A 12095-nucleotide genomic window follows, 5' to 3' on the forward strand; every position below is an offset into this window, starting at 1 on the left:
AGAAGCTCCGCCCTCACGGGTTCATTCCATCTTTCTATCGACCTATGACAAACGGCGGACCAGAAATAGTACCAGTCGGTCCTGCTTAACGGGTCATTTTGGAATGAAAACACTCAAAAATCCAGTCCGGTCCGGACCGTTCAGTGGAAACGAGTGGTGCCGTGTATCGATTATAATTTCCAGAAACGACTTGATTCGATTCACAAGAGCCTGGATCGATTTGATCCAGATTTGTTTGATTCTTTAATCCAATTCAATTTTGAGTTTACACATTTATACACATTTGTTTAGTAATACATTAATAATCTACTCTATGTTTTGAATTTATTTATATTAATAATACAGTTCACATACTATAAAATGTATTAATGAAATAATTAAATTCTTTATATCATACAGTGTTACATGAATTCTGAAACGGAGAAGTTCCATCAAAAATGTTCCGATCATTAACATTGTAAACATTGTTCTGCCTCTCTGGACGACGTTTCGATCCCGCTATAGCATTACACCTTATTCCAAAAGAAGAGAAAAAAACAATATTTCCTTAAAAGAGTTTAGAAATGTCATTCCTGTGGGTTTATAAAGATGTTCATTTAGTCAGCAATGTATGTTTAGCTCCACCGAGTGTTAGCATTAGCCGTCCTATGGGAAATTCCATTAAACCTTAGCATCAAGCTAGTGGACTTTATCTTTATGTGTTAAATCGATTCATATTTTTCTGAATATATTTTTACTCATGTATGTTTTTTTTCTTCTTTTTCTGTGCTTACAGCACCCATACCCCTCTGAAGAGCAGAAGAAGCAGCTAGCCCAAGACACGGGCCTCACCATCTTACAAGTAAACAACTGGTGAGTCAAGCTCGTCCTATCTCTACCACCAGCATCGCTCTGCCTTTCAATCTCAAAAGCCTTTACCTTGCCTCTTTCCTCCACCAGCCAAGACCGCTAATGCTCCTAAAGTGTGAAAACCGTTTATGTGCATCCCTCCCCGTTGTGTACAGACACACACGCAAAAGGACTACACACAGACAACCTCGGCAACAATATCATATTTAAGCTTTGGGATGTTCCAGTGTTATCAGTGCAGTTCTCTGTGGCTAAGTCAGTGCGCTTTGTGGTTTGCATTCAGCAGGAGAAAAGGCAGAGGTTGTAAGCCACCCCACCCCTTCATCCAAAACATACCTAGTAATGTCTGGTGCCCCCTCAAACTGGCAAAACTGCCTTCCGCCCCCTCCCCATTTTACACAAGCTATATGGTGGATTAAGGTTTCGGTGGCCTGGCCAGCAGGGCCTTTGTAGATGGCTTAGCACATAACTGGGGGTGGTGGATTAAATAAAATGATCACAGAGGCAAAGAAATGATACAGGAATTACTTATCAAAATACTAGCCCAGGTTTTATCTGCAGCTTAATTTTGTTCAGTACATTCTCAGGGTGATGTTCAGATTAATTGAACTGACAGCTTCTTTTCAAAATTCGGGGAAGGTATTTGCACGGATTTCAGGTCTTACACAAACTTAATTATATGGAGCCCCATTTTATCATTCTAATTCCATGTAGCGGGGGTTCTATTTACAAATGACAAGTCTGTGCCTTTTATTCACAGCTTTCCTTAATATATTTATCAAAGCGGGTTCATTTACAAAGTGCTCTATCTGTTGGATACAGGCAGGCCAACATTAACGAAGCTTTTAGGTTTATCAGACTTGCAAGCCTGACAAGTCACCCGAGGGTCAATTGATTTTTTGGTTCTACGATTCATTTTTTTTCTCATTTTTCCTGGCTCACAATGAGAAACACGCCTAGAGAATTAGCTGGGTTTGTCAGCCTTATCTATCAGACCCCCCCTACCTCCGCCCCCCTCCAACCTGACATACTCCCTCTCTCTCTCTCTCACACACCCTTTGCTTTATTTCTTTCTAGCCAGGGGAAGTCAAGCTACTTAAATTGGCCACAGGAACCGTTGTTATCAGACTTTAATGCACCCTACAGTGTGGATAGCATTTCAATTACACCAGTAACCAAAGATTAGCCCCTGCTTGCCTGTTTCATGCTTCATGCCACCGTTTCGGGATGCCATGCACCTTACCTACAGGAGCAGAAAATTGAGTTGCCTTGCTTGTGTCATGGTGATTAATGCAGGAATACTCAGCTAACCTGAGAGGGGAGAGGAACAGACAGATGAGGAGATATGGGAGGATTCCCTGTCTTCTGGCTTCGGCTTAGGGTATATTTTTTATGTATAGTACCACAAGTTTCAGTTTAACGCCCCTTTTCATGTGTCATTTGTGGCTACTGAGTCCTGGTCAGATACAAATATCTCACCAAATCCGTGGATTGCTCACTTTGATGCTGTGGCTGTCCAAAGAGTGGCTTAGATAGAAAGATGCTGAAGATGAGTAGTGGGGGGGGCTCCATCTTCGGTTTCCAGAGCTATCCCAGGGGGAAAGGATGTGCTGAATCAGGGCTTTGTCTGCCGGCACAATTGCAGCCCGGCGAGGACACAACGGTGCTCTGTGTTTTAGTCAATAGACAGTGCATCTCTCTCTCTTTCTTTCTTTCTCTCCTCCTGCTTCCATGAAACAACTATCACCTCTCTTCACCTGCAACTCACCTGTACGCACAACCAGCAGAGACAAAAAACGTTAAATTTCTTTGTACTTTTTATACCGTACACAACATGTGTCAAAGTCAAGGTCAGGGGGCCGAGTCCGGCCCTCGGGTAATTATATCCGGCCCTTTATTAAAAAAAAAAAATTTCATGGGGAGTAAAATATTGAAAGTTATTTAAGATTTAAGTTGATTTATTCTGGAATATTATTTCTGCTTTTTTATTATTCATGATTATGTTAAAAAGTTAAGGTTTTAAAGTTTTAAAAATTGCCATTCGCTAGCTTTTTGTAATATTTTGGCATTTGCTAAGAATTTTTTAAGGTTATTTTGGAGTTTAGATAATTTTTCAGCTACATGCTAGCTGTTTTGGCTAATTTAGCGCTTACTTTAAATGTTTTTTAGGCTGCTTGGAGTTAGGCTAATGTTTACATGTAAACAGTTTTGGTAACTTTTTCATTTTTTAGGCTATTTTTAAGTTTAGCTTTTTATTCAGCTACATGCTAGCTGTTTTGGCTAACCTAAGTTTTTCTTTTAGGCTAATTTGGCATTTAGCTAACATTTTAGCTGGCTATCAGCTTAAGTGTTTTCAGCTATCAATTTCAGCATCTTCAGCTTTCAGCATTAACATCTTCATCAGGCACATTCAACTTACAGCATTCACACTAGCATTATCGCTAGTAATGCTATATATCTAGTTCATAATTATGCTAAAAAGTTACATTTTTAAAGTTCAAAAATTAAGTTTTAGTGTGTTAAATAAATGTTTATCCTGTTCGGCCCGCGACCTAAGGGGTCTTTTGGATTTTTTCCCCTTGTGCGATAGAGTTCGACACCCCTGCCGTACTCACTCTGCCTGGTTGTGTTTTAGCCTCACCTGTGTTTGCAGCCCACACCCCATTAGCTGCCCAATGCTAATAAGGAGCAGAGGAAGAGGTTAAAGTCCACAATCTCACCACGCTGATGAAGAGCAGATGAGGAGGCAGACTTGATTGTTGTGTTATTAACGATCAAAAGTGCATGCAGTCTCGCTGTCTGCTCAGATGTGTGTCTGGACGCCATTAGCTGACCATTAAGAAGTGTGGCTGTCTGTCTGCTTTGCTTACATTTGAGGCTAGCGGACTGAGTTGTGGGATTGCATGAAACGATGAGGAGGCTGTGTCACAAATGGAATTGTGGGATAGCAAAAGCAGAGTCAGGTGTCAGCACTCCAAAGGAAGCAGTTTACAGTATCTTGCTGGTTTATTTGCCTGCCTCAGCAGCTCCTGGTGTCCTGCTATCAGTCTGGGCTAAATGGGGCTTGACCGAATCCTTTCATGTCTCAGCGTCAGACCCAACCCGATGTGCCCTCACTCGCTGCCATAAACACACACAACAGCAACCATTCGGCGTTATTTACCATTGGAGCACACACGCAGAGAGTTATTACACGAGGCTGGGAGATGACGGTGATGACAGACGACTGAGAGAAACGGCATCTAAAAAAAGGAAGGAAATCGTCCCGTCATTATTCCCTCATCTCACAGGCAGCCAGTTGGTCATTTCCATGGCACAGGGAGAGGCAGAGACAGTCAGAAAAGGAATATGTCAGTCCTTAGCATCTATGATGATGGACTGCTGTGCCACTGGAGCGCTAATAACAATAAAGAGGGCACTAAGCCATACTCTATTTTTACTTCTCTGCCTCTTCTGCAGCCCCGCGGGGATTACATGCACACGTACACACACACATGCAGACGTGCACCGGGGAGAGGCTCTAATTAGCGGCAGAAAGGAATACAATGAGTGAGTTATTAAGACACAGGGGCGGATTGCAGCCAACCTTTGCCCCCGTCAGAGCACAGGTCACATGATAAGGCAAGGATATCCGCCAGACGACGGCGCCAAGCGGCCCGTGCCTACCGAGGAGATGAAAAATCTCTGGAGCGTTTTTTCTTTTTGTCTTAAAATGAATAGAAATACAATCCGGGGCCGTCGTTGCAGCCATGCAGTAAACGAGAGCTGCAACTGACATATTTCTAAGTTCTGTAAGTCAAAATCCAACCTATTAAAAGATACTGACTTCATTAAAGCGTCTTTTAATCAAGATTATTTTTAGCTAAAATAAAAAATAAAAAAACTTTCGTTTTTTTGGACATAGTTTCTGCAGAGTGGCAGTAGTTCATCCGAAATTCGCCTCTCAGTTATCAGCGGGACAGTCGGCATGAAGCAACACCGCCCCCACTTCCCACCATCCATCTGTTTACACCTAAATGCGGATCCAAGTAGGAACCGTTATGATTTACATGGTTCTACCGAAACAAAAAAAAGCTGCTACACAAAGGTTCTGCTTAGTTTCACTAAAGGTCTATTTGTCAATCACTTCTACTCTGTTTAGTACGTTGAAGTTCTAGTCAATCCTTCTGCCTTTCCTGCCATGATGACATAATGGGCGGGCTCATATAAGACAGGCCGCAGCGCTCGAATGTTTAGCTACATTTTACAGCTGATCACAGAAGTTTGACAGGTCGCTGTGCCGCATCAGCCAATCAGGAACTCAGCTTTGGGCACATGATGTTTTCAGTGACCCGATTAGCGGGAAAAATACTAATCCAAAACGAGTGCTGCGGTTCTCTGGCTGCAGCTAGCCTCCTGGACTTCAGCGGAGCTCGCTCGCAGACAGACAGCCTCTGTGGGGAGCAGAAGGAGCCTGCTCGGGTCTCCTGAACTGGGATATTTTACTTATTTTTGTCATGACAGCAGTAAAAAAAAAAAAAAAGGTCCTCTATTTTTCCCTCTTTCTGGTTAATGCAGGACAGCCTTCAAACTCAGTCACAGAGACACAGAAACACCGTGGGAGCGGCTGTCATCCAAACACATCCACAGCGAATTTGACGCGTTGTGAAAGAGGGGCGAGCGACCGGTTTGCGACTCAGAGGTTGGCTGATTTAAAGGGAACTGCCAGCACGTCAAAAAACAACAAGACCCAAAACGTAAATTTTTGATGCGTACGTGTTAACCATGAGTCAATATGTGACGACTTGGGAATGAAAATGTGTTGATTTAGGAAGATGTAGGCATCATTTTTTATCACTGAGGTACCGAAATTGGCACAGATTAGGAACCGAAACCAAAGAAACACTTTGGCATTGGAACTGAATAAAACCCAAGCGGTGCACAAACCTATCAATGAGTGGATGTATCAGAATAGAGCGGAGAAAGGAGTTTGTTACTTCTACGTCACTGCTAAAAATGCAATTTCTTTAAATATATTCTGGATCATCAGAAAAATGCCACAAGAAAATGTAAAAAAAAACACAATTTTCATTGGAGAACTTCTTTTAAAAAGACACAGAAACATGTCTATAATGTCCCATACCAACATTGTGCTGTTGCACAGCGTGCAGATGAACTGGTTTGTCTACTCTGCAGCTCTTAGCTCCAAAAAAGTCCCCAAACAGATCTTCCCCTCCCCTAACTCCTTTCATTTTATTGGTGTCCCCTGCCTTTTAGAGTGCACCGCAGGTTCACATGCAAAATGTTTATGATAAAACACATTTGTTTGGACTATGTGAGAACAAGAGAGAGAAAGGAGGGAGAGAGAGAGAAAAAAAAGCTAAATTTCTTCCACTTAATAATGCATTTTCCACCCTCTCCCAGTATCCAATGAGACACTTAGGAACACTTGCTTTTATGATTCTTTTATGATTCTCGGGTTTGGCAGACAAGCCCATTATGAAATGCAAAATAATAACTAATATTTTCCAAATTTAACACAAAGTTATAAAACCGCGTTTCCAACATTTTTACAAGAATTTAATTCTCTTGAAATCCTGCAGTCTCTCAAGCCCCCCCTCCTCCTCCTCTTCGTAAGTCTCTGCCTCCTACTTTTCTATTGGGTCGTTGCGGCGCCATTGGTGGACTAGTTGAGTGAAGTTGCTGGTTATCAGTCTAACTTTGACCCAGATGGAAATGTCATGCCTTTTTTTGGCTGCAACCAGGGACTCCCAGCAGTGGCCATCTCATGCCCCTGGCTTTCTAAATATACAGCTAAAGTGTGGAGAGGCTTCGTGTGTGTATGTGTGTGTGAGAGAGTTTCACCCTCTTTGGTGTGTTTGTGTGCATTTGCATGAATGTATATATAGGAGAGGGCTATCAGGGCATTGCCAACACAGGCATCATGATCCCTCTCATTTAGGGACTGCTTATTGGCAGTTAATTAGCAGAAATGACTCTGGTGTCAGATCCCAAGTGCCGTCCCCCTTACCGACACCCTCCACCCGTCAGGTTCATTTGATCTTGCTGCTTCCTTGTTGCAACAAGAATTATTATTTTTACATTTTGGAAGAAAGAAATCCACCTAATGATTTATTGTGGGAAAATAATGGAACAAAGTGGGTTGTAGAAGGTGGCCCACAGTTGTCCCACATTGAAATGGCAAAGTGAGACACATGCTTCACTCCCAGGATTAGCCATGGGAGTCTTAAACAGCTGATGCTAAAGTGTGCCAGTGTGTTTATGTCTGCTCCTCCACTACACAGCATGCGTGTGAGTACAGAAGTCCTGTTGAAATGTTCAGTGTGATTAACAGGGCCCACTCCCACTTTATTGGGCACTGGGGGCACATTGGGTCATAGCATGGCATGGACACCCACCGAGACTATGAAGCAGCCCGGTGCCCACCTCCTCAGCGTGAGCGTGGGGTTATGAAAAGCAGCTGGTGTTTTAATAAAAACGTGTTATCGTGCTCAAAAATGAAGGCCTTCATACTTACCCCCCCGTTACAAGTCTCTGGAATTCTCTCAGCTAAGACAAGACGGAGAGCTGAAAGAGGCATTACACAGAGAGCATTAGAGAAAGATGGAGAGCGATGGGAGGAGGGAGGTCTTTGTACTTCTCTGCTCCTTTATTCCTCAACGGCTTGGTTTTATTGGTGGGTCGTTTAATAACAAGGGCTCTGCGTTTGAAATGAAGTCGAGCTGCGTTTGCGTGGGCAGGCCTCTTTTTTTTTTATTTTAAGATGGTAATTTCTGTTCTAGGGGTGAGAACTGGAGAAAGATCGAAAGAATACACCAGAGACCGAGGAGAGCAAGAGGGTGAGAATGTGAGATTCAAAGAGAACACAACAGGGGAAAGTAGGTTAATTTATGTCATTTGTAAGAAGGGAAAGAATGTTAAAAAAATTGGTAGGTGATGGAGGGAAGGAAAGCACAGGGATGCTGTTTTCATGAACAAGCAGCTTAATGCACACGGGCAGCCACAGTAAGCCTGCTAGAATCTCCCCGTGCCTGAGGCCATCTGTGAGCAGAATAGCAATTTTATTACTTTGTCATTAAACCAATTTCACAGCAGTATTGTTTGTTAATGAGCAGCCGCAAACGAGCAAAGATGTCACGTACTAGAATAGCAGGAAGATTTGTGACCCCGGCACTCCTCTATCTCATCCCCCAACCTGTGCTTCATTCTTATTCCTCTGCTCTTTCTGTCATCATCTTCCTCCTTTACATCCTCGCCGTTTCTCCGCCTATTATAAAGGTCCCTGGCTCATAAATGGAGAAAGTGCCGAAAGATAAAATGCAAAGTCTATACAGTCAAGTCGGACTTTATGAGCTCCCATTTACCCCTCAGAGCTCAGTGCTGGTTCCTCTGCAGGTTGGAAAGCAACATATTGGATTGTTATTTAGTTTGAAAACACAGGTGCCAAGTGCAAGCGCCAACATGGGGATAAAGCCCGTGATTAGGAGCACAAGTCAGTTGGACTACATGTAGCATGATGTCATGTTTTTGTATTAAAGGGGCCATAAGATGATTTTCTTAAGTAAACTATATCCATGTATATGATCACATATTACCTTTGGAACACTAAAAAATATTTTTTTTATGAAATATTATTATTTTAGTGAGTTTTTTCCTACCTGGAAGTAAAACGACACAATTCCTGAAGCTCCGCCCACTGTTATGTGTGGGTGCCACCCATTTTGTGATGTCATCCTAGAGTATATATCCGACCCTCCAGATCATTTTATTTTATTGTTACTAATGGCCCGATGTTATCTCATATCTAACTTGTATAGCTTTGACAAAATGTATTTTTATGGAGAGTAAAATATTGAAATTTATTTAAGGTTTAAGTTGATTTATTCTGGAATAATTTTCCTGCCTTTTTATTATTTTTGGTTATGTTAAAAAGGATTTTTTACGTTTTAAAAGTTGGTATTCTGCTAACTTTTTGGACTATTTTGGCATTTACCAAGATTTTTAGGTTATTTTTGGAGTTTAGCTATTATTTCAGTTACATGCTAGCTGTTTATGCAAATTTCAGCTTCTTTATAAGTTTTTTAGACTGTTTTGGAGTTAAGCTAATATTTAAACTACATGTTAGCCGTTTTGGCTAACTTAGGCTTTTATTGTCGTTTTGGAGTCAAGCTATTATTTCAGCTACATCCTTGTTGTTTTAGCTAATTTAGACTACTTAAAAACGTTAGGCTAATATTTACATGCTAGCTGTTTTGGCTAATTTAGGCTTTTTTTCCGTTTTTTATGCTATTTTGAAGATTAGCAGTTTTTTCAGCTACATGCTAGCTGTTTCGGCTAACCTGCTTTGTTTTTTTAGGCTAATATGGCATTTAGCTAACATTTTAGCTGGCAATCAGCTTCAGCATTTTCAGCTATTAGCTTTAGCATTTTTAGCTATCAAGGGGTGTCTTAAATGATGTATTCTGCATCTAAAATGATTTTTTTTTGCTGATCGCCGCTAGCTCTGTGGAGAAATTGGGTGTTGGTGTTAGACTGGGGGCGGTGCTGGCAGAAACGTTCTGTCTCACTCTGTGATGTCAGACCGTGACGACCCGCTCTTTTCGTGGGTATGGAAGGGGCTGGTACTGAGAGTGTAGGTTATTATTACTCAGAAATGCATGATACGGATCAAAATACATCTTTGGGGTTCTTTATAGTTAGGAATGAACAATATAATACAAAAGCTCAAAAGGTTATTTTTTCATGGTATAGCCCCTTTAAAATAAAGCATTTAAAGGTGTTCTTTTTTCCAACACTTTTTATATATAGATTGTTTATGTTTTTACTCTGGAGGTCAGTCAGAGCAGAATCTCTGTTTTTTCATGTTTATGCCTGAGAGACAACCTGTGACAGAGCGAGCCAGAGAAAGAGAGAATTAAACTGAGGCCCCAGAGGATCAGACAACCTGACAGAGTAGATTTGGAATAATTAGTTTTATCTGCTGAGGGAAATAGCTGGAGGAGCTGCTGCTGCTGCTATGTGTGCCTAGCTGGTGATGTGAATGAGACGGCTGGATGTGGTGCATGACTTTGGGAGGAGGGGTGGGTTTTGGGGGGGGACTAAAGGGGATAAAGGTGACCAGGTGTAACAGAATGGCCTTGAGGGGATGTGTGCATGTGTGTTTGTGTGGGTTCCAGCCAAAAAGGACAGAAGCTCCTTCTTTGGCTGAGCCCATTTAACTCTGTGAACCTCCACGAGGTATTTTCTCTCTGTCCAGACATGCTCCTTCTTCTGTCTTTCTACAGCTCTCTGTTTTTCTTTCCCTCCCTCTGACTTGCATCACATTCCCTCTATCGCTGCATTTTGCGGCGAAGCAAGGCCGTCTTTTATCTTTGCTTTGTTTGTGTTGTGTCACCTTCACAAAACCTCAAGCGGCCAGACTCTTTCAGAGGAGCGTTGTGTTTTACGATATAAAAACAGTAGCTGTGATCATAACTGTGACTACACAACACTGTGTTTTTCTTATCTTGTGTGTGCGGTTTGTGCAGCAATGATTCATGGCCGTTTGTCCTGTGTGGCTGTGAGGTGCAGGCCAATAAGCCGATCATAGACGACACTATAAATCGATGGAGTCCCTTGCTGTTTAAGGCTATGTCCTGGTCCAGATCGGGCCTGTTATGGATGAAGAATCAGTCATTTACACTGGTATTTTCTTAACACAAACCACTAGGGCTGATATCACTGCCAAGAAACTGAATCGTAGACGAGTAACGATTCTTTTGAACAACAAATAATATCATTTATGATCATCATATCGGGGTTAGTGGTATTGGAAACTCTGCAGCGGCCTCCACTCCCACATCGTCACACACCACCACCAACTGATCCACCAGCCGAGGGCTACCTGAGGGCTGACGCACTTACTGCCCAATTTTAACGGTATTGTCTCCAAATACAAGCATCATTTTACAAAACTCAATTAAACAAACCTACAAAACGGATCCTGATGGTTATTTGGATCCCGGACGAGCCCCCAATTTGTGTTACACGATTTTTCGTAATTTACTTTAATGTTTGCGTAACAATAGTTTATGGTTGGCGAAACGATTCATAGTCAATATTGGTTCACTTTGAACGATCCAGGCTAAAGGACATCTGTAGCCAAAAATTCAACCAGTGTGACTAAATATCTGGTACTGAACAGTCGACACGTTCTCACTCCTAACTCGTCATATAAGAACGTATGGTTCAGACTCCCTGAGGGTCACTTTTTTGTGTTTTGGTTTTTTGACGTGCTGGATGTTCCCATTAAATCGCAGGTCCCCAACTCTTGGGATGTGGTACCAGATGCGGAAGCAGTACCAGGTTAGGGTTAGGGTATTGGTACTCGCCCCGAGGGTTGACAAACCCCTGATTAGCCTGTGCATTTTTTCTGTTTGTGGCTCGGTACCAAGCAGCCCTCGGACTTGAACTGGTTCAGAGGTCGGGGACTCATGATTTAATGGGAACAGCCAACACGTCAAAAAAAGACGAGTTGGGGACACCCAAAACGTCAAAAAACAACGTGGGGGGGGGCGGGGGCCCGAACCAAACGACCAGAATGCATTGGAACAGTGCAGAATGTATTTTAGTGCATTCCAGCCCAGTGTTGTTTTTCCACATAAAATTAATACAAACAGAACATTATTAGAACATTACACCACATATGGTCACATGTCTTGGCTAAATTCAAAGTGTTTTCACACATTGGACTCACTTTGATTATTTTTTTGCCACCACAACACGTGTTGTTGGCAAAAAATGGTCAGTCATTACGCCATAAAATAAACCTTCCATCTCTCAATCCAAATTTTATTTTTTCAAAATAAATGTAATCAATTTATTTCATTTTGAAATTATTAATAATGTTATAGGTCGATTCGACAAAACAGCTTGCCTGAGACATATTGATCTCATAAATCAATTTATTAACAAAGTCAATTAATTGTTAAACCCCAATTGATCTGATTTTAATCACAAATTCATAAATTGATTTGCTTTCCAATGAAAGTGATTTAATTTAATAATTTTATATTTGCCAAATTTGAATTTTTAAAACCAGTTTGGTCTAAGAAAAAAAATTGAACAAAGATGGAACTTTTATTTGGAGAATAATAAATTCTTTCATTGAAAATGAACAAAAATTTTTTATTTTTTTTGTAAAAAAAATGCAAGATTTTTAATAAATATTTTAGTAAAGCCTTTTCTAAGTGAAGATCAATAAAATT

General features: G+C 41.4%; 1 protein-coding gene across 8 annotated transcripts in view; it reads left to right on the top strand.

The window, feature by feature from the left end:
* meis2a (Meis homeobox 2a) overlaps nucleotides 1-12095 on the top strand; it is a 91544-nt gene that overhangs the window by 59037 nt on the left and 20412 nt on the right. For all 8 annotated transcript variants that reach the window (XM_024295255.2, XM_024294936.2, XM_024295021.2 and 5 more), the window contains one exon: nucleotides 776-852. In XM_024295255.2, coding sequence (XP_024151023.1) covers nucleotides 776-852 — 77 coding nt within the window. The remainder of the gene's footprint in view (nucleotides 1-775; nucleotides 853-12095) is intronic.

The sequence above is a fragment of the Oryzias melastigma genome, linkage group LG22, assembly GCF_002922805.2.
Source record: "Oryzias melastigma strain HK-1 linkage group LG22, ASM292280v2, whole genome shotgun sequence".
NCBI classification, from domain to species: Eukaryota; Metazoa; Chordata; class Actinopteri; order Beloniformes; family Adrianichthyidae; genus Oryzias; species Oryzias melastigma.